The sequence below is a fragment of the Hermetia illucens genome, chromosome 4 (assembly GCF_905115235.1).
Source record: "Hermetia illucens chromosome 4, iHerIll2.2.curated.20191125, whole genome shotgun sequence".
Lineage (NCBI taxonomy): Eukaryota > Metazoa > Arthropoda > Insecta > Diptera > Stratiomyidae > Hermetia > Hermetia illucens.
Genome location: NC_051852.1, coordinates 160,857,588 through 160,881,359, shown reverse-complemented (window position 1 = coordinate 160,881,359; position 23,772 = coordinate 160,857,588). Strand labels below are relative to the sequence as shown.

At 47.5% G+C, this 23,772-nt stretch overlaps 1 protein-coding gene across 3 annotated transcripts in view; it reads right to left on the bottom strand.

The window, feature by feature from the left end:
- Nucleotides 1-6,542: 6,542 nt before the first annotated feature.
- Nucleotides 6,543-23,772, bottom strand: part of LOC119654991 (ADP-ribosylation factor-like protein 6) — a 39,887-nt gene continuing 22,657 nt past the window's right edge. For all 3 annotated transcript variants that reach the window (XM_038060657.1, XM_038060656.1, XM_038060658.1), the window contains 2 exons: nt 6,927-7,055; nt 6,543-6,836 (listed from right to left, as the gene is read on the bottom strand). In XM_038060657.1, the coding sequence (XP_037916585.1) occupies nt 6,685-6,836; nt 6,927-7,055 (281 nt within the window). In that variant the 3' untranslated portion in view covers nt 6,543-6,684. The remainder of the gene's footprint in view (nt 6,837-6,926; nt 7,056-23,772) is intronic.

The window sequence follows — 23,772 nt, the reverse complement described above, 5'->3', positions numbered from 1 at the left end:
CGGAAAGCGGTCCACAAACATACGTAGGCCTCTCCAGACGGGGCCACTTTCAACTAAATTGACCACGTGTTGATCGAACGCCGCCACCTCTCAGTCCTATATGTTGGACCATATAGGGGGGCCAATATAGACTCGGATCACTATCTCGTTAGTATGGTGCTCCGAGCTCGAATAACAATACCACCTAGAATCCCCTCTGACAATCAGGTAAGAGTGAACACTGAAGCCATCCACAACACAACCCTCCGCGACACCTATAAGAGGAAAATGGATGCCGCAATAACCGCAGTCAACAGAGGACCTGGAGATGAAGCATCAACAAATGATCTTCCCAATCACCTGAAGAACGTTATCATGGATACGGCCACAAACATACTTGGCCCCAGCCGCAAAAGGAGTCGGAACGACTGGTTTGACGATGAATGTAAGCTAGCAACGGAACGGAAGAATGCCACATACCGAGTAATGTTGCATTCTCAAAGAACGCGATCACGGGCAGAGACTTATCACGAACTCCGTCGAGCGGAGAAGCGACTTCACAGACGGAAAAAGAAAACCTGGGAGAACCAACAAGTCTATGAACTAGAAAAGTACAGGGAGCAACCGCAGCAGGCGCGGAAGTTTTACCAACAAGTCAGCAGGATGAAACCTTATACACCTCGATGCTCATCCTGCTAAGACAAAGAGGGAAATCTGATTTCCGACAGAATGGGCATATTGGAGCGATTGATGAACTACTGAACAACCAGAACATCGGCGAGTTGGAGGTCCCACCAACTGAAGACGACGGACAAATATTGCCACCACCAAGTTTAGGAGAAACAGTCCGTGCAATTCATCGGATAAAAAATCATAAATCGCCAGGAGCCGATGGAATTACAGCCGAATTGGTTAAATATGGAGGCGACCAGTTACACCAAGTGATTCATCAACTTGTGCTCAAGGTATGGGACAGCGAATTAATGCCTGACGATTGGCAACGAGGCATTATCTGTCTCATACATAAGAAGGGAGATATCACACAGTGCAGCAATTATAGAGGTATCACGTTGCTGAGTACCATCTATAAGATATTCTCCACTATCTTGCTAGGCCGGATAGGCCCATACGCCCACAATATCATTGGCCCATACCAAAGAGGCTTCACTCCAGGCAAATCAGCAACAGATCAGATTTTCTCTCTGCGGCAAGCGATGGAAAAACTGTTGGAATATGGACAACAGTTGCACCATCTGTCCATCGACTTTAAGGCCGCCTATGATAGCATAGCCAGGGTAAAACTGTACACGGCCATGAGAGAATTCGGTATCCCGACCAAATTAATAAGACTGACTAGGCTGACCCTGACCAATGTGCGAGGCCAGATAAAAGCAGCAGGATCACTCTCAAGACCATTCGACATCAACAACGGTCTACCACAAGGGGATGCGCTATCATGCGTCTTCTTTAACCTGGTCCTCAAGAAACTGATCCGTGACGCTGAGGTAAATGCAAGAGGTACGATCCTCTTCAAGTCCACCCAACTACTGGCCTATGCTGACGATATCGACATCATGGGAAGAACCACCCGAGACGTACAAACTGCCTTCATCCTCCATCCGGTTGTGGATAAAATCCGGCTCAATAGGTTACGGTGGGCGGGTCACTTAATTCGTATGGATGAGGATGGTCCCACCCGGAAAGTCAGCCAGTTGCCAGCCATCGTAACTTCGGAGATAAAGCGACAAGATGTACGCTACCTTGCAAATTCGCGCCTACCGCAAAAAACTAGGTCCGCGGGGGTCTTGGCGACGGCCACCCAGAGCGCAGCGCCACGTCGCCTAACTATTTTCGACCCCCTCAGCAGGCGCAACTACCTCGTCGACACGGGTGCGGAGGTTTCGGTTCTTCCCGTACCCCGGCATCATCGACTATATCCACAACCCCTCAAACTGGCGGCAGCAAATTCCTCCCGCATCAATACTTACGGGTACAGGCAAGTGGACGTGAGTCTTGGCTTGCGTAGGACGTTTCCGTGGCGTTTCATCCTAGCGGATGTCAGCTTCCCCATATTAGGCGCAGACTTCTTGTGTCACTATGGGGTTGCTGGTGGACTTGCAAAATAAGTCCCTTATAGACCCCACAACCAACCTAAATTCGTCGGGCCAAATGGTATCTCACGCTGACAATAACCTTTCCGTTCTTTTGGAAGACATCACCGACTCTCGTGTTCGGACGCTCCTCCAAAAGTTCAGCCAGATTACTACCGAGTGTAGTCTCTCGAAACCAGTGAAGCACAATGTGCAGCACCACATAAATACTACTGGTTCCCCGATTTTCTCGAAGGTGCGTCCTCTACCACCCCAGAAACTGGCTATTGCGCGGAAAGAATTTGAACAACTTGTTCAACAGGGTATCTGCAGACCCTCAAACAGCTGTTGGTCTTCCCCTTTACATATGGTCCCTAAGCCAAATGGCGAATGGCGTCCCTGTGGGGATTACAGAAGGCTAAACGCGCAGACTGTTCCTGACCGATATTCAATTCCACTCATCCACGACTTTGCGCATCACCTCGCGAATTGCCGCATCTTTTCAACCTTGGACTTAGCCAAGGCATACCACCAAATCCCAGTAGCTCCTAAAGACATTCCAAAGACGGCAATATGCACACCCTTTGGACTCTTCGAGTTCACCCGAATGACTTTCGGATTGTGCAATGCGGCGCAAACCTTTCAAAGGTTCATTCACTCAGTCCTGCGAAACCTCGATTTCTGTTTCGTCTATCTGGATGATGTTTTGGTCGCTTCTTCCATTGAGTCTGAGCACTTAGCCCATCTCGAGTGCATTTTTCAACGTCTCTTTGAGGCCGGTTTAGTCCTAAACGTTGAGAAATGCAAATTCCTTCAACAACAGGTGAGATTCCTCGGCCACTCCATTTCCTCTGAAGGAATACAGCCCGACCCAGACAAGGTGCAAGCAATCACAAGCTTCCCGCGTCCAAAAACAGTGAGGGAGTTGAGGAGGTTCTTGGGCATGCTAAACTTTTACCGTCATTTCCTGCCCAAGGCCGCCCATCACCAGTCCGTTTTGAACGCGTACTTGTCTGGCCCCAAAACAAAAGACACACGAGAGATTGTGTGGTCTGAAGAGGCTGTCCGCGCGTTCAACAAATCCCGACAGCAACTGGCCGATGCTACACTTTTGGCATTTCCTCTGCAAGATGCACCCCTAGCCGTTTTTGTTGATGCCTCTGACATCGCAGTAGGTGCTGCCCCTCACCAAAAGGTGGATCAAGTTTGGCAGCCGTTGAGCTTCTTCTCGAAACAGTTGAATCCCGCTCAACGGAACTACAGTACCTACGATCGCGAACTGCTCGCCGCGTACTTGTCCATCAAATACTTCCGTTTCTCCCTAGAAGGCAGGCCGTTCACAGTGTTCACGGACCGTAAGCCTCTCACTTTTGCTTTCAAACAAAAGCCCGACAAAGCGTCCCCTCGTCAGCTTCGACACCTGAGCTTCATAAGCCAGTTTACGTCAGACATCCAGCACGTGTCCGGGAAGGACAACATAGTTGCTGACGCTTTGTCTCGTGTCTCCGAGGTTAACATCCCCGCCGCACTTGATTTCTCGGCTATTGCCAAGGCGCAGGAGGATGACGCAGCACTTCAGAGCCTCAAATCCAACCCCAAATACAAATTTCGGGAGTTGCCCATCTTCGGCTCAAACCTCTCGCTCTGCTGCGAAGACTCGGAAAAGGGACCTCGGCCATACATTCCGGCCACATTTCGCAAGGAAGTGTTCCACGCAGTTCACGACTTGGCGCATCCCGGCATCAGGACAACAAACCGGTTAGTCACCGGAAAATACTTCTGGCCCTCCATGAACAAGGATATCAATTCTTGGGCCAGAGAGTGCATCGCATGCCAAAAGTGTAAAGTCTCCAGGCATGTAAGGAAAGAAGTGGGCTCATTCCCCCGCACTACCAAGTGTTTCCACACGATACACCTCGACATAATAGGGCCTTTGCGAGACTCGCACGGTTACAAGTATTGCCTCACAATCATCGACAGGTTCACGCGGTGGCCTGAAGCAATACCTCTGAAAGACATTACGGCGCAATCTTGTGCCGAAGCCCTCTGCCGAGAGTGGATACCTCGCTTTGGCGTCCCTGCAGTGGTCATCACTGATCAGGGAATGCAATTTGAGTCCACCCTTTTCTCCGAGTTAGGCAAACTCCTGGGTTTTAAACGCCAGCGGACTACTGCATACCACCCGCAATCCAATGGGATGCTAGAACGTTGACACCGGACGCTGAAAGCCGCCATTATGGCACGCGACGACCCGTCCTGGACTCAAGTCTTGCCTCTCGTCCTACTCGGCCTTCGTACAACCCGCCGAGAGGAATTTGCTGCCAGCCCCGCGGAGCTGGTATACGGGGAGAACCCAAGACTCCCAAGCGATCCGGTCTTCGACAAGAGATCGGGTCTCACGGAGTCGGGGTTGGTGCGTCTGCTGAGGGACAATCTCCGACGCATCAAAGCGCCACCACCCACTCGACACTCGTCCATACCTACTTGTTCGCCCAAGGAACTGGACACATGCACGCACGTGCTGATCAGGACGGATGCCGTCCGGAAGCCGCTGCAGCCTTCATATGAGGGCCCGTACCGCGTTCTCGACAGGGGAGAGCATTTCTTCCAGCTCGAGATCGGTGGTCACAAAAAGGCGGTCTCTTTGTCCAGGCTGAAACCCGTGTGCGCCCCGAAGCAGCGTCGTGTCCGCTTTGTGGATTAACGGCGAACGAAGTTCGGGGATCCGACGCCGAAACCCCCTAGGTTTCGTCTGGGGGCGGAGTGATGTGGCGCGGCAGGATCTGCAGCATTCGAAATTTATTTCGAATGTTGCGGATGCGGACGGGTAGATGGCGCGAAACTCTCCACTCGCTCATTTTCGGAACGCACCCGGGAGTGGAGAATTAGCGGTGGAAAATTGCCGTTGGTTGGGACAGTAAGGACCGCATGGAAATAAGCCGGTCTCTTCTGTTCCCAACCGCGGCGGCGAACACACGAAACACAAAGATCCCAGTTGAATTGCCCTAATTCAGAAAGTGATCAAAGTATTGTGATAAAGTTAATCTTTTTGTGTTTTAAATAAACTAATTTTATTTATTGCTAAAAACCGGTTGTTGCGCCGGAAGTCTTAGGATGAATTTAAGGTTTTTCAGTAAATTTCTAAAAAGTAGTAATATACTATTAGTAAGTTTATTTGAGCAGATATCGGAATGGGACATATTTTGAGGCCTGGATTTCATCTAGGCGCACCACCCTGATTTTTTTCGGATTTTTAAGTTGGGTAGTTTCCGAAAATGAGTCCTGTCTCACTTCAAGTGCGTACATTTTGACTCCCTACTCACGCACTTTGCAATCTATGCCGAAACTAATGTCAGTTTCGGAAAGTACAAATCGAGACCTTTGATATCCTACACAACTATATTCGGTAAAAAAAATTTTTGAATCGCCCTTTGTATGAATGGGGAGCCCCCCTTTAAACTTCACTTAAATTTATGCCACTCGCTGTATGCGTGGGATTTCATAGTTCCCATCTGTCCACCAAATTTCGTTCGGATCGGTTTAGCCGTTTTGGAGAAAAATGCATATGGCAGACAGACAGACAGACATTGAATCGATTTTAATAAGGTTTTGTTTTACACAAAACCTTAAAAAGGCATATATAACATATGTGCATTGCTCGGTAAAAAAATAAAAACAAACTAAAAGTTTGGAACTCCCTGCGATAGTGATAGTGATAATGACAGTTGACTTCCAATTTTCGTCGAATTATCATTGTTTCGGGAGACAGTGGGTTCGCAAGACTGTTCATTGTACTGTAAGCCTCTCATAAAACGATACCAATCACGTACACATAATAGAACATTGCATTACATAAAATTATTAGGTACATTATATTAGCAATTATTGAAAAGAAAAAAATCTAATTATGTCATTGCATTCGAAATTCGACAAGAGCAGGAAAATTGAGCGGAGGCCAATTGGCGAAGTTAAGCGATATTGACAGTGGTTACCTTTTAGATGGGGGACCAAATTATAAAATCACTCTTCAGAAAGAATTCTTGAAAGATTTTCCCAATTAAATGTTTCACCCCTAAGGCCCTACATAAAAAAAGCATGAAACTTTCCATGCCTTAACCATCCAGCTCCGATTTGCAATTTGCCATGTTAACCTCTTCTATATCGCCAGAACTACCGATTTTCTGGCATGCTTTGTATCATTTGCATGAGCGTATTGAAGTTGTATCCTACTCAGGCTATGAATTATGCTCCAAGTGTTGGTAATTAGTTAAGTAATTTCGCATAAATTAATTCACGGAGCATCCACTTCAAAAGCATAATTCCGAGATATTTTGACTTAGCAACAAAGGACTTGAGCTTTATTCAAATAGCACGTTTTCGCAATGACTTTACTCACCGAACCAGGAAATCCTTTCACAAACTTTCCGGTACCATCCTCCCTGCGAATAACGAAAAACGATTAAGTACACAACATTCAGTTTGAACTATAGCAAATATCTATATTCTATAATTAAGCTCAAGTATAAATTGGTATTTATCGCGAGACGAATCAACCCTAACACTTGTACATTGCTTCTTTGTTTATCCAAGCACTTAGTCGTTAATTATTAACCAATTACGTCGATGCTTTCCGTCTCTTAGAATCCACTACGCAAACACGAACTTGCTCAATTAGCCATTGAACGCCGTCCTCCAATCCTTGTCCGGTTAACGCGTTACTTGAGCTGATATGCCATGGCTTCTCGTCGATTTTCTCCAGGCCCAAGGCTAGAAAATTACAACTATTGCACATAAATTCTGATTTCAACAGGCTTCAAACCTCCAAGCAATAAATTCAATGGATAAAAGTTTACAGACCTGCAGCTATTTTCACGCAGGACAAAGCATCCTCACAATCCATTTTGTTGGCAAAAAATAAAATGGGAATTTTACGAAAGGCAATGTCTGGATGCTGCAATAAAATCTCCAATTCATCTTTCACGACCACTGAAAGAAGATAAACATTTTAGAAGAAGTGAATTCAGTTTAAAGGGCGGAAAATAGGAAAATGCTGGAAATGTGAATTAATAGTTAAACTCGGTTTTAATTAAATTTTTTTCAATGGGAAAAAGAACGCAAGCAAAGGGATATATTCCCTACACAAAATTGTTACGAAGAATACACATACGTGCATAGGATATGAAGTAAAAATCCTCAGCGAACTCATTTACGATTGAACAGACTAAAAGCCATTTTTACAGGCACGACTGGACCGCTTACGACTATATAATATAAAACGGCCTTAAAGTGTTTTGCATATTTTGAATAATTTGGACGAAACTGTAAAGTACCGAACTGGATCAGGGATAGTAGTCTCCATATAGCAAGGTTTTTGTTTTTTTTTGTGGGAGTAGGGTAGGTGAATGCGTTTACACACAGAGTGTTGGACTCCCGCAACAGCACGCTGGCGGACTACCAACTAAACACCTCCCTGTCATCAGAAAACTAGCCTGGAACCGTTTGACACATTACTTCGGGCTAGTCCTCCCGCTCTCCCGGCTTTGGGAGTCAGGGAATTCCTTTCACTAACGGGAGGGGAGGGGAGGAAGGGAGTTGTTGTTAGTTCAGGCAACCCCTTACCGTCCGATCCCTCTGCCGGTCGAGTTCAATCTTCTTCGTAGTAAGAAGAGCCCGAACATAATGCGCAATACGATTCCAGCTGCCAGCGCTCTTCAGCATCTCTCTGACAATGTTGTCTGGAGAGAACTCCCCTGTGTCTGCATAAAGCTGCTGGCGGAGGCCGCCCCACCTCTCGCAAGAGAAAAAGGCGTGTTCAGCGTCATCCGCCACTCTATTGCAAAACACACAATCAGGAGATCACGCCTTCCCAACCCTGTGCAGGTAAGACTGAAAACCTCCATGCCCACTTAGAAGTTGGGTAAGGAAGTAATCAATCTCACCGTGCTTTCTGTTCAACCATGGGTCTAATTTGTCGATGAGCTGCGCAGTCCACTTGCCCCTTGGCTCATTTTGCCAAGAAAGTTGCCACTCGCTGAGGGTGCGTTGACGTTCTTCACGGGCAACCACTTCTCTTAAGTTTTCGCCCTTACGGCGATAGATAGCTTTGCGCTCCTTGGCAAGGAGGGCAACGGGGATCACTCCCACAATCACCATCACAGCCGGTTCGGAGACGGTGCGATAAGCAGACGCCACTCGCAAAGCTCCAAGCCTCTGCACTTGAGCGAGGCGTTTACGATGCACCTCCTTGTCAAGGGCATCAGCCATACCTCCGCACCATAGAGAAGGACGGACTGCGTTACTCCCATGAGGAGACGTCTCCTAGTTGATATAGGGCCGCCGACATTCGTCATTAGCCGACTCAAGGCCGCGACTCCTGCCGCAGCCCTTTCCGCGGCTGCTTTGATTTGCTCGAAGAAGCTCATCTTCGAGTCGAGCATTAAACCAAGGTATTTAATCGTTGGTTTTGACTCTTTAGTCAACTCGCCGATCGATATGGGACGCAAGGTCGGGATTCTCCTTCTGGTCAGGATGACTACTTCGGTTTTTTCCAACGCAAGGTTGAAACCATGAGCAGTCATCCATCCGCTTACCCGTCGCATCAATATGCCAAGTCTGCTTTGCGCCTGTTCAACAGTGCGTCCGGCAACAAGTGCCGCAACGTCGTCTGCATAACCGACCAGGCGCGACTCTTCGGGCATATCGAGTCTCAGCAGACTATCGTAGGAACCGTTCCAGAGGTCCGGCCTAGGATGGATCGAGCAGCAATTCTGGCCGTTGGCGGAACACCAGTTTGTAAACTTCCGCCGGGATGCCATCAGGAGTCTCCTTTTTACTGATCTATATTGTGCCTTTATAGCACATGCCTCCTCGTTGGCGTACAAACGTTGTGCCAAACGGCGGAGCTTATGACACTCCTTCCGTAGGTCGGCAATTTCCGCCGTCCACCAGTACATAGAGCGCAAGTAGCGTCAAACACTTCGAACGCAATGTACTGATGATCACTTGCCGAGAAGTCTTCTAGGACTCGCCACCCATCCACCGATGATGCCAGAGATTCCGACGCAAAAGTGATGTCAGGAATGCTTCCTTCACAACCTGGGCCACGAAACGTTGGCGTGGATCCGGTGTTTAAAATTACGAGCCCGGTTCTCGCCACTATTTCCATAATCCGTTTCCCTCTGGAGTCTGATTGAGGCATGCCCCATTCAAGAGCCCTGGCATTAAAATCACCGCCAACCAGGATTCGTCCCTCCGTGCTCGAAACGACATCCTCCAGAGCATCAAGCCCGCGCTAAAAGTCCGGAATAGTCGATTCCGTTCGGCGTCAGGTAAACGCTAAAAAACGTTATCCCTAAACACCGGATCCAGACAAATCCGTCCCCCCGGCCTTCGGCAAAAACACGAAGTCGAACATCGTCCCGAACCCAGATGGCATCGGTGCCCGATAAGTCGAGATACCATGAGGACTGGTCCTTGTTTCGGTATTGCTCCCTAATCAGCACTAGATCAGCATTTACTTCCGCAGCGAACTGTGCTAGCAACTGGTGAGCGGTTGCACTCCGGTGCATGTTAATTTGCAAAATGCGGATCACGGCGTTCGCACCCTAGCCCTCTCCAATTCCGCCCTGAAGATCGGACACCGTCCCGAGCCCGCAGTCTGTGCGACGCTTTCGCCAGGCGCGCCACGATCCCTGCAAAGAACACAACTCTCGCTTTCCTTGGAAGTCTTCGCTTGATGACCCACTTGGCCGCATCTCCGGCATGCTGTCCTCCTGTCCGGATCCTTGCAAGCTGCTGACGTGTGTCCATAGTCCAGACACCTGTAGCACTTGGTGAGGACTATCCGCATTCGTACCCTGCATACTACCCATCCGATTTTGATTCTCCCGCTGTTAAGGAGTTTCCTCGCATATTGCTCGGGGACTTCCACCACGGCGAGCTTTTGGCCTCGAGCATTTACAGAGGTAATACCTACCCGGGCATTGGTTACCTCTGGACATTCAGGCTTTAGCGCCTCCTCTACTTCGGCCTTTTCTGTGAGGCGGTCAAGATCCCGTATTTCTAGAGAGCACATGGGTTCTAGGCTGGAAACAAGAGCCTTCTCCCCCAATAACCCCTTGACCGCTTCGCAGAACGTGCTCTTGTTGGTCGTCTTTGGGCCCAGTTCGACGAGAACTCCACCACTCCTCGTTTTCCGTATCGAAGACACCTCTGCTCCGTTCTCCTCGGGTTTCATCCTGTAGCGGATTTCACTAAGGACTTCCGCAAATGTATTGCCTTCCGTCGGCTTAATGAGCAAAGCCGACGGTCTAGTCCTTCTTCGTTTCCTCGTTCTTTCCGCTACTGGCTTTGGTCCTTGTTTTTGGACAGACGTGTCTCTGGCGACGGAGTCCGTTGTTTCTTTTTATCCTTTTTCGCCTTCTTTTTTTGGGCCTTGGAGACTACTTCGATAAAGTCTCCTTCAGGCACGTCGTCCTCTTTCCGCTTTTTCCCCTGTTCACTTTGCAGAGGGCTATCTGCGGTCCGTTTGACGCAAGCAGCATTCTCAGCGGGGAGTGCGACTGTTTCTACTCTACAATCGTCTTCCACTGCTCTCCACGTTTGTCTATAAAAGGAAATGCGGTCCAGTAGTTCCTCCAGTTCCATCAGCCCGTTTTTGACGCCTTTGCTAACGTTCCTCTGAAGGAACGTTGCCGAATGCATACGTTTCACCACTTTCTGATGAGCCTTTCCTTTTCGGCTCTAGCGAGGACAGGACGGTCAAATGCACTTCCACTCGATTTGTGTCCAAATCCATTTGCTCAGGACTAGCGTTTCTCACTGAGCTTACTTCGAGAACAGGGGCACTGCAAGGTAATAGAGTTGCCATCTCCGCACGGTCAGTCGCGCCACTTGATGAGGCTTCCTCTTTATTTGGGCGCCCCGGTGTCTCATCGGGTATGTCAGTCCTCGTTGCCTCTTTCACTGATCGCTGCGGTGAACGACGCATTTTTGTGCTCCGCCCAAACGCACCCAGCTCTTCCTCCTTGTCTGTTGTTTCGTCGTTTTTTTTATAATTTTCTGAACATTCTCCATGAAAAAGTAACCAGCGCATCGTGTGCAAGGGAGCGGGCCGCAATAGTCAAGAACGGGTATACCCTCGGGGACACAGCCCCTACCCCAGTTCCCTGAGGCCTGACGTACGCTTAGCTGACCCCGGAATTCACGGACAGATCAGCGCTCGCTCGGGGCAACGCGGTCTACTAACACCGGTTCAATGCACACTTTCCGACCAGGGTCCCGAAGGGGCTGGCTCCTGATACACGTCGCAACCACCACCTTGGCAGAGCTACGCTCACATCACCCCGTTGACGCCGACAGAGAGTTGTCGACAGCTCCGGAGACTCCCAGTGTGTCCCGACGTGTACCGGTCATTCGCGATTCGCTCTTCACCGAGAAGCTTTCTCGAGGCTACTACCTAGGACGCAGGTATGCTGCCAGCTAGGGGGCAAAACTACTTACTCGGGCACCTCGGGGACCCCGTATCGTAAGCGGCCCGTTAAAAGTCGCTAACGACCCCTGAGGGTTAGGAAGGTTGCAGTAACGTTCAATAAGCGATCCCTAAACAAATAACATAACATAAAAGATAGCAAGGTTATCTTTTATTGATGAGAAAGTTCGTTTGGATATCGTCAGTCCAAAGTTAAATAAGTAAAATATATCCAAAGTAAAAATTAAATAAATAATGAAGGGCTTTCCGGGCTTCATGGCCTCGAGGATTGCGTGTAAGCCTAGCGCTGCCAAAGTGGTAGTTGTGGCGTGTGTCAGGTGCCATCCCCTTCGGAACCCTGCTCGGGTAGTACGTAGTGAACCGCTATTGGTAGGCCGTGTTACCCCGACCGAGCGCTGATCCATCCGTGAGTTCCAGGATCAGCTAATCGTAGATCACACCTCAGGGAACTGGGGTTGGGTATCAGACAGAAGCAGCAAAGCGGCAATCAGGACTTGGGGAAACCGAAGGATCGAAAATACGAGCAATAGGCCAGAAGACGGATTCACACAAACTAAGGTAGGCGGCATTCACATATTCAGCTGCTACGCCGCGCCGATTGAAAAGATACAAAAAGCGTGTGACGCTTCCACGCTCCACTGCACGGTACTCACGAAACGAATGCCCAACTTCTCCTGGAATGCCGCAATCGAAGAACTTCGTAGAGTTTGCCTTAAAGCCAGAAGACACAACCAGCGTAGCAGAAACCGGACTGAATTTGAAGAGTTTCACAACCATCGGGAGGTGCATACAAAGCATTTATGGCATCTATCAAGAGTAAGCGCTCACAGCCGACCACCAACCCTGATTTACTGCGAGATATCATTAGCACTCTCTTCCCACAAATTTCAAGTGAATCGAACCTACCCACTGTCCAGACAGATCCCGGTGAAATCCCCGAAGTAACAACTGAAGAAGTGCTGGAAGCCGCGAAGATGAAGGCCCAGGTTTAGACGGCATTCCGAATAAAGTACTGACAGTGGCCGTCGAAACAGTTCCAAGGTGGTTCTCTGAAACATTTACGACGTGCCTCAAAGATGGAATTTTCCCAGAAGAGTGGAGGAAACAGAAGCTTGTGCTAATCCCGAAGCCAAATAAACCTCTGCGTGATCCTTCGTCTTATAGACCTATATGCATGCTAAACGGCATCGGTAAACTTAAACGGGTCATCTTCAATAGGCCAGTACCAATCACAGAAAAGGAGGGTGGTGTCTCAGTCAGACAGTTCGGATCCCAAAGGGCAAAATCTACTGTCAATGCGATCAGCACGGTGACGGAAATTGCGGAAAAAGCAATGGAGGCCAATAAATCTTGCGCGGTAGTTACTCACCACGTGAAGAATGCCTTCAATACGGCAAAATGAAGCAAAATAATTACGGCTTTACCCAAATTGAGCGCTCCTAAATGCCTGGTGTACTCAAGGAATTTTTCCGGAAGAGGATATGTTAGGATCCGGAACATGAACGTCGTCAGCTCCTGATCTCGAGAGTTGTCAGCTCCATCTTGCTTTATATAGCTCCAGTCTAGGCACCGTCTTTGAAGTTGGAAGCAAATAGAAGAAAACTCCCAGCCCCATATCGATTGAGTCCATTGCGAATGTCATGTGCTTACCCTACAATATCAGACGAAGCAGCTTGTGTGATAGCAGGCATAATTCCCATCGACATCTTTTTTATTGGGGTTGGGTAGGTGAATAAATTTACGCACACAGTGCAGGACTCCCGGTTCGGTACATCGTCGAACTACCAACTAAACACCTCCCCATCGTCAGAGAGCTAGCCTGGAACCGTTTGTCACATTACTTCGGGCTAGTCCGCGCACTCTCCCGCCTTGCGGAGCCTTAACTCAGGGAATTCGGTTCACCAACGGGAGTGTCCGGATAGCTGAGTGGTTAGAGCACAAGGCTGTCGTACGGAAGGTCGCGGTTCAAATCTCGCTGGCGACAGTGGGTTTTGTATCGTGATTTGACGTCGGATACCAGTCGACTCAGCTGTGAATGAGTACCTGAGTCAAATCAGGGTAATAATCTCGGGCGAGCGTAATGCTGACCACAGTGCCTCCTACAGCATTCTGTAGTGTACCATTACGGTATTGAATGAAGTGCTCTAACACATTTCAAGGCCCTGATCCAATATGGATTGTTGGGCCAAAGATTATTATTATTAACGGGAGCGGAGAGCAGAAAGGGAACTGTCAGTTCAAGGAACCCCCTGCCATCCGGCTCTTCTGCCGGTCGAGTTCTATCTTCTCAGCAACGAGAAGGACCCGAATGTAATGGGCAACACTGCTCTCAGCATTCCACAGCATCTCTTCGACAATGTTGTCTGGATGGAGACCCCCTGTGTTTAAATAGAGCTGCTGACGAATCCCATCCAACCTTCCACAAGAAAAAAATCCGATTCAGCCGCGCACCTAAGTTGCCGATGAGCCATGCAGTCCATCTGCCTCTAGTTTCATTTTGCTAAGAGAACTGCCACTCGTCTAGAGACGTCTGCTGCTAGACGTAGGACCTCCACTGTTTGCCATTAGCCTATTTAACGTCGAAATTCCAGCTGCTTCTTTCATTTGCTCAAAAAAGCTCATCTTTGAGTCAAGAGTCAACCCGAGGTACTTTACCGCTGGTTTTGACTCGATTATCGACTCACCAAACGATATGAAGCGCAGGGTCGGAATTTTATTTTTAGTCAGGATGACTACTTCGGTTTTTTCTAGTGCAAGGTTGAAACTGCTCTAAAACCAAACTGACGGGGGGATAAATATCCGGAACCGCGTATCGCTTCAGCGAGTATACTTCTGATGAGCTTTTCAAGCACTTTTCCAGCAGTGTCAAGCATAAATAGTGGGCGGTATGAAGACGGCAACTCAGAGTTGCCTCTCCCTTTGTGGATTAGCGCAAGCGTCGCAATCTTCCAACGAGCAGGGAAAGTGCCCTCTTTTAGACAAGCGTTGGCCGGTGTTGGAATACCAGTTTGTATACCTCTGCTAGAATACCATCGGGGCGGGGCAATGTATTGATGGTCGCTTGTCGAGAAGTCTTCCAGAACTCCCCACCCGTCCACCAGCGACACCAGTGATTCCAACGCGAAGGTTACATCTGGCATGCTTCCCTCGCAGCCTAGGCACCGGAACTTTGGGGTGGATCTGGTGTTTAGAACTACCAATCCTGTTCTAGCCGCCATTTCAAGAATTCGTTTCCCTCCGAAGTCTGTGTGAGGCATGCCCCATTCAAGTGTCCTGCCATTGAAGTCACCCCCGACCAGCATCCGCCCATCCCTGTTCACGATAGCGTCCTCAAAAGTATCAAGCCTGCGTCGAAAGTTCGGCATCGTCTCATTCGGAGTAAGATAGACACTAAAAAACGTCCCTGAACACCGAATCCAGACAAAGCCGCCGTCCCCTGGGACTTGAGTAAGAACCCTAACGAGGGTGCCGTCCCGAACCCAGATGGCAGCGCTAACTGATATGTCTGTGTTCCATGAAACTGGGTCCTTGTTTTGGTACTGCTCTCTGATGAGTACTAAATCAGCTTTGGTCTCCGCAGTGAACTACCCTAGCAACTCGTGAGCGGTTGCACTCCGGTTCATATTGATTTGTAGGATGCGAATCATGTTAACTGCGTCCTCGCTCTTTCCAATTTTTCTCTGAAAACTGGACACCGCCCCGAGTCCACAGTATGCACAACGTTCTCACCAGTCGCACCACGGTCTCTGCATAGGCCGCAGCTTTCCTTTTCTTTGCAGGTGTTCGCTTTATGGCCTGCCTGGCCACATTTACAGGATGTTGCGCTTCTGTCAGGTCTACGACAGGTTGCAAATGTGCGCCCATAATCTAATCATCTGCAATATTTGATTTGGGCGGCCCAGGTTCGTATCCTACAAATTACCCAACCAATTTTTTTTCCCGCTGTTTAAAAGCTTCCTCGCGGATTGCTCGGCAATTTCCACCACAGAGAATTTTTGGCCTCGGGAGTTAGCAGAAGTGATATCAATCCAGACATCGGTTACTTCCGGACATACGCGTTTGATGGCCTCTTCTACGCCGTCCTTTTCTGTGAGGTAGTCAAGGTCCCGGATTTCCAGAGAACACGTGGGTTCCAGGCCGAAAACCAAAGCCTTTTCCCCCATCGACATCTTGGCGAACCCCTCTATGACCCATCATATGCAATCGGCGATGAGGTTAGTTACCACCTAACTCAATTCCTAAGGGGACACGGAGGGTACCATGCATTCCTTTATCGCTTCGGGCGTGACGACATGCGTGATGATTCGGAGGATGCGGAGCATGTTGTTTTTAACTGCCCGCAGTTTGTCACACACAGAGCGGGGGAATATCGTGGACCACATGCTAACCTCTGAAACATTTTAGAGGGCAGTGGAAAAATTAATGAAGGCGTTCCACAATCTGCTGAGGAGGGTCCTTCCTCTCTTCGGATGAAAGCTACAAATAACGACAGGAGCCGCAGTTCGTAACTGATCCTGCCCCGCGACGTAATACCGAAATGGCAGTCCCACGGAGTAAGCGAAGGAGAAGGAGGTGGTTATAGTGAGCAAAAGCCCCTCATGACCGTATAACAGGAGCCAGCGGTAAGTTCCGAACCTTTCGACCTTCCAACGTATAAAAAAAAGACAAACAGACAGTAAACGGATTTTAATAAGGTTTTGTTTTACACAAAATCTTAAAAATGGGATTTGAAGGATATCTAAAAATAAGCATAAGCTCTCAAACTATTATCGGGGAAACGCTGCAAATCGGAAGAAAATTGACGCACCTTGAGCTCCACAAGCGAACCTTGGAAGATTAAACACACATTTTGACTCGTCGCTCCTTAAATTCGCAGCAAATCTGTTACGAATTACAAAATACGACTTCTGCACAAAAATACTAATTCTTCTTTTCTTTTTCTTCAGCGTTTGTCCCGTTCACAAGTGGAGTCGGCTTGTCGGGATCGGTTTCGCCATTTGGTTCTACCGAATGTCTGATCTGGGTGCAATCTCTTAAATCACCATCCAGCGAATCCAGCCACCGTTGTTTCGGCCTGCCTTTTGGTCGTTTACCATCGACTTCGATGTTCAGACCAATTTTGCCAAGTGAATTCTCGTTAGTACGAATTGCGTGACCATACCATCGAAGACGCCTCTCTAGCAACTTTTCCACGATCGGTGCAACCCCATAACGATCGCGGATATCCTCATTTCGGCTGTGATCAAAACGTGTGACGCCACTAGTCCAACGTAACATCTTCGTCTCCATTACCGCAAAACGCCGTTCATTGTCTTTTATAGTCGGCCAACAATCAGAACCATAGATCACAAAAAAAATCAGTTGTGGAATGCCACTTCATCCAGATTGCATTAATGCGGGAAGCAATTTCATAACGCTGATAGCGTTGACCCGAGGTATTTAAATCGCTCAGTTCTAGGCAGATCATTGCCGCTGACAGTGATTGTGCCTGTACTAATTGACCCCTTTATTTGAGGTTCCACATGCCCAAGTTATACCAAAACAGTTTGGACCCCTAATGCGCAAGCCCGTCCCTTAAACCCTTCTAACTCTCTTCTAACAATATACTAATAACGTTGGATTAGAAAACTTCCGCTTTCCAAACAATATTACATAAATTTAAAGTGATAATATCTTTCCCCATGTCGGTAGCTCTGCCAAACTATTGACTATAAAACATTCACCATAATAATGGTCAAAAACAGGCCAACATACCACTGTTCCCAAAGGCTGGGGTATTAAACCCAAATTTATTTGCTCCCCGCCTGTACACAGTTTCCTGGATTACCATAATAGAGTTTTGCCGGGAAATACCAGTTCCCATGTACACGTCCTATCGTCCTGCGACTATAAATTGTTATTTGAGTAATCCTTTCGCTAGTCCTCGGGTTCGCAAGGACTTAAATTTCATTAGATAGTTCCGCTAATTGGCAGCAATATGTTCTGAGCTCATATGTTCCTGGTAGCATTTCTTTGCTATTTAATTTAATTAAGGGGGGAATAGTCCTAATTGAATAATTCAACTTCGAAAATAAACAACTATAAAGTAGTGGAACGGAAGGAGCGTTAGGAAGGGTAGGTTATTGAATAAAAATTAAGTTGCGCTGAGGTTACCAGCTCTAGTTGAAAAATATTACGAGGAAAGTGAAGATTAATTGCGGTGCATCAGGGAAGCGAATGGTAGGTATGTGCATTTTTGCAGCCAGACAAAGCTGGGAACAAATTAAAAATCTTGTAAGGAATAGTGATGCTCGAAGGATCCTAGTAAAGAGTCACAATTTAGCAAAATGGAACCACTTTATAACTATGAGGTGGCCTTAATATAAATATAAAGAAGGGTTACGTAGTCGTCGACTAGAGTCTCGTGGTTAAGTCCTCCGGCTCTAATCGTTCCATTCAAGTCGTGGACTGTGTTAGGCTCCTGCTGCGTGGTAATGAGTGAGTTCACCACTGATGCGTCCTTCGTTTCTAACGCGTTGCTTTGCCGTGACCACTTAGAAGACGCCCTCCATTGGGGTGACAAGATTGTTTGAATAACTTAAAACTTAAGCTTTGATGTCTGCGTCCCTTTTTTTTTTTGAGGAAGTGGAAATTTTCAAGGGGCACTGGCCTGGACACGCCAGTATGTGAGATTTTTATCCACTAAAACCACCCCCGACCCACTGCCCGCGGAACACCATAAGGTAAGGGGGTGGAGTCAACTCACTCTAGCTTGGTCACCTTTCTTCTTTTCGCGGGATACGTAACCGTGCTTTTCTTGCCTCCACCGGCTTTCGCAGCTTGCTCTGGATAGATGCGATCGTGCAGTTGTTCGCAGCTCAATCTTTCTCACATGCTACCATTCTCGGCACCAGATTTTACAATCTCTCCTAGAATCTCCTCTAAGTTCCACCTTTCTTACCCAAATCTTGGACAATGAAAGAATACATGCTCTGGGCCCACTTTAAGCCTATGCTTAGTATTGGCGACATTTTCCATGCCTCGTGATAAGCTGGGTAAGATTATAGTTGATCTCACCGTGTCGTCTCTCCAACCACTCCTTGATGGCGTGGCTGAAGCCTTTGAATCCACGAACAATTTCCCGAGCATCTCCAATACTCTAGCTATTTACTAAGTGAGAAACTGGCTTCGCATTATATATCTTCGTCATCTGATCTCCCAAAATGTCAATCAACATCATCCCCAAGATGACAAACGCTGCCTCATCTGAGATAGTCCTGAAGACAGAGCACACGTTTAGATCAGCCCTCCTGCAAACTGCACTCACTTTATTAGCTTTACCTAAAATCTGCAACGCCTCCGCCAAAGTGGGGTACACCATGGCCCACCCATGTTCGGCAACATCCTTGCCAGGGTCATGCTTGCAGTGGATGCCTTGACGCCTCCTTGGCCTCCTTGGCTTTCAAAAACCGCTTTAACAAATTCTCCACAACGTCCAGAAGACATATATGGGTCTGTATTCACCTAACGGTTTACAGACTTAGCCATTTGTATGCCCCAGGAAATATCCCCTCGGACATGCACTCTTCGAACAACTCAGCGGATATGTCTTGGCTCGATTTTACCGCAAGCTGAAGGGGCTTATTCGGTACTCCGCCCAGACCAGGGGCTTTACTGTCGCCTAACTTGCCGCAGATCTCCAGCAGCTCGTCTCTGGTGACAGGTGGAATTGCCATCATATTCAGAGGCTGTTCGAAACTGTCAGCAGCGCTCGCTTGCTGGAGGAATAACCCCTGGATGATTTTCAGCAAGAGGGTTGGGAATGTGATCTGCTGACATGGATGACTTCTGAATCGTCCCGTCACGTTTCTGTAGGCGCTACCCGACGAGTTGAAACCTGCTCCTGATCAAAGCCCCTTAAAGCATTTCCTTTTGCTCCGCAGGGTGGCGAATTTAAGGACTTTGCGGGCTGCCTGATAGGCGATTCTACCTACCGCTATTCCGCCAGTAGTTTGGTCTTCTACTGGGAAAAGAACATCCCTAGGCATGGACGCGCCAATGCATGCAATGCAATGCATTGTGTCACATGGGCAGCTCTTTCCGTAGAGGCTTCTGCTTTGTTAGGTTGGCCAAAACAATCCTCTAAGAAAGTCTGCTTATCCAAATCTTTTGCAGACCATCCTAAAGTCTTTCTCGGTTTCGGGCATGATGTTCCTCTGCCTCTGCCCTATAACTTAGAAAAGATTGCCTGGCGATCGCTGTGGGCGTAAGGTTCGCTGAAGCATCAGGACACACCACGCGCCAGTGCAGGGCTGACAAAGTTCAGGTCTACAACCGAGGCAGACCCGCCTTTCTGGAATATGTTTACATCACCTTTTTGGTCAGATCTATATCCAACTCCTCAAAAGCTTTTATTAAACTGTACCCCCTTGAATTTGTTTCTCTGCTAGCAATCACCTTTGGACTTCATCCTCTTGCGTCGAGAACAAAGTTGTCAAGCATTTACTTGAATTCAGAAGGTGCCAAACTTTATGGACCGTAGCAGCTATATACGTATATACCACTTGTTTTCACCCACACAAAGCCACTGGTTATCTGACCCGCAGTACATTATATGTCTTGCCAACCACAAACCCATATCGCCGCCCCACCAGTCGAATCTGTGGTCCATACGCCACCGTGACGGTTTCTTTCTCACTGCGGCATTCTCCCCAAGTAAGGTTTTCAGTTGAGTGCGAAAACCATCAGTTTGCCTACGCAGGATCTTTTCAGTTCGAGATCTCTTTCTAAGTTCTTCGGATTCTGTTCATATTTCCACTCAGACCTTTTAGGCCCTTTCTGAATTTTTAGTTCCGGTTGTCGGAATCGCCTTTTCGTCTTTTTTCTATTAGGCGCCTGTTGGTTACTTTGAGGATCCCTTCCTTTTTCGCGTACTCATTTATTTGGCCTTGATTCGATGGCAGTATGGTTGGACGTCACTAGGGACAGAAAGTTTCGATGCCTCCTCACGATTCCTTTCCTCCTCCCGCGATCGGATAGACCTCAACATATTCTTTATGGTGGTCGATACTTAGGAATGACCTTTAACTAAACGGACTCATTTGTAGATTAATTGAAAATCAGCTCCCTATCCGCATCATAAGAGCGTTTTCTACGTCAGCGTTGGCAATGAAACTTTCGATTCGACATCTGAAGTGCCACATGAATCCGTTTCTGGCCCAACCCTGCATAACAGTTCCAAGTTTTTTTAAAAAGTTGAGAAAATCCTGAGTCCGTCATCTACCTAATCGCGCCGGGCCAATTGAAAAGGATCATTTTTTTACTATTGCTGGCCCACTGACCCCTTAATTCTGGGTTAGGACTCAAATTTTTACAAAAATCGACAACTCATGGTTTCGCCCAAGACAGAGACAACTCATCAGACGCTGTCCCTCGTCTTCAGCCCTAGGAAGAGCATGACCGAAGGGATTACAAGATGTTACCTGCCCCCTTAAATACAATTGATATCACGACATGAATATGAATTATATTCACGATAAAACCCACCCAGCAATCCGCCAAGCTCAGCATCAATCCACTGCGAAGGCCACAACCAACTAAGGCCCTTGATCAAAAGACAGAAACCAGCAAAAGTAAATCTGAGGTCAATATATCAAACGCCAGGAAGAGAGCAGGCTTCTGTCACAAGTGCCAAATTATATCTGCGCTATCTGAAGGGAGACCTGGAATCGAAACAGGTCCTTATGATGACTAAGAATAGACCTAAGAATTCACCAGCGGAACCAAAAAAGAAGAAAACATCGCAGAAACTCAAATCGGAACCCAAAAGGGAGGAAATCTTCGTACAGACCAAGGGGCCCACCATTTAATTATTCCAATGAAGGGCAGCTGACTGGCTATACTGTCTAAGTAATTTCAAAAGCGAATGCCATGAACGACACGTCGCAGTGGCTTAAATCCCTAGTCAACAAATCCGGGAGATGATATGGCAGGGACACATTTGGCGACAGTTTACCTTCCCAAAATCACAACAATCGAAACGAAGCAACTTCTGGACTTCTTAATTGCTCAGAATAAAGATCTTCATAAGCGGTCCAGTGAAATTATTAGAAACATGGTGGAGTTAAAAACTCCTCGAGATCAGGGTAGATGACCAATCCCGATACTGGAGCTCACCGTAAGTTTACTCCTTCCTTGGAAATTTATGTTCTCGGCATCCTTCCCATAGCCATTTTGGTTCCCGCAGCAAAGATGAGAAAACACTAACCCATGCACTGTCTGAAAAGAAAGTGCATGAGCACATATCCCCCCCCCCCCTCTCTGGGATTGGGCGTGATTGGAGATCTGGCAACTCGTCACAGGTCTGTCTGACTGTCTGCCTGTCACACTCATTTCCTCAGAAACGGTTATTCTTCTTAATATGAAATTTGGTGGAAAGGTGGCAACTGTGAATCCTCTTGCATGCAGTAAGCAACATCGTTCTACGTTAAGTTTAAGGTGGGTCCCCACACTCGCAAAAGGGCGATGCAATTTTTTTTTCACCGAATATATATAATATGTAGCCTATCAAATGAAAATTAATTTTGATATTAGTTGCAAAGAGGAGGAGTGCAGGGGTCCTTATTAAAATCAGTTGACTGTCTGTCTATCTACCACACGCATTTTCTCTCGGAAACCGTTTTAGCGATAGACACCAAATTTGGTGGAAAGGTGAGAACTGAGAATACCCACGCATTCAATGAGTTACATGATTCTACCTTGAATTAAAAGGCGGGGGGGGGGGATTTTTTTCACCAAATATAGTCATGTGGGGTATCAAATGAAAAGGTTCGATTAGTACTTTCCGAAGCCGGTCTTAGACGTCCGTTGGAAAGGGAGTTGAAAATGATAATTTTTTTCACGGACCCATTCTCAGAAACTACCCAACCGAAAAATCTGAAAAAAAAATCAAGAGGCTGCCACTAAGCTGCCTAAGCTCCAAAATACCCTCCATATCGATATCTCTTCAAATAAAATTAATAATAGTATATTACTCTAATTTCATCCTGATATCCTCTTCTTTTTCTTCAGCCTTTGTCCTATTCACAAGCGAAGTCGGCTCGTCGTGATCGGATTTGCCATTTGGCCCCATCAAATGCCTGATCTGGATGCAATCTCGAGGCTTTTAAATTTCCATTCAGCGTATGAAGACACCGTTGTTTCGGCCTGCCTTTTGGTGGTTTACTATCGACTTCGATGTTTAAACCAATCTTGACAAGTGAATTCTCGTTAGCGCGAATTACGTGATCATACCATCGAAGACGCCTATCTCGCAGTTTTCCCACGATCGGTGCAACCCCATAACCATCGCGGATATCCTCATTTCGGATGTGATGAAAACGTGTCACGCCACTAGTTCAACGTAATATCTTCGTCTTCATTACCGCAAGATGCCGTTCATTGTCTTTTATAGTCGGCCAACACTTAGAACCATAGAGAGCGACAGGACGGACGACTTTGCGGTAAATTTAAGATTTGAGACGTTCGTTGATACATCGATCAGAACGAACACCAGTTGTGGAACACCACTTCATCCAGGTTGCGTTAATGCGTGAAGCAATTTCATTACGCAATATTCCATTGGCTGATAGCATTGACCCGAGATATTTAAATCGCTCAGTTCTGGGCAGGTCAGGTTTAAATATCTCGTGTCAATGCTATCAGCCAATGGAGAGCTGCGTTATGCTCCTCACATAGGGAAACACAAAATCGTTTATACCTGAAGCGTCAAGCTTCCGGTTTCCTGACTTGTTCTCTAGTTGACAGGTGGACAAACTTCGTTGTGGTTCTTCACACCGGACTATTTTATGTCAACCCATTGGGGAGTAGGGTCCCCACCCACTCGAGGAAGGCGATCAGGCTCGAGTCTGCTAGAAACTGATCTGAAGTGGCTCTTGCTAGGAAGCCCTAGGTTATCTGATAACATGGGAACGAACATTTTTGGGCCATGTCCTCTCGGCCCGATTATTTTGCGGTTGTCTTCTTTGTGGGAGTTTCAGGCGGCTGCTCCTTGTGCGCTCAAGAAGTGTTAGATTGGCCTTGAATCCGCTGATATGAATGTTGAGTCTGCACTCCGTAAACACCAAATCAAATCAATCCTTGTCCGAAGGGTAGCATTTGGCCTACACAGCAGCTACTCATTTTAAGCTCCCAATACCTCGGTTTAACTCTGCCTGGTGATTGGTCATAGTCAGT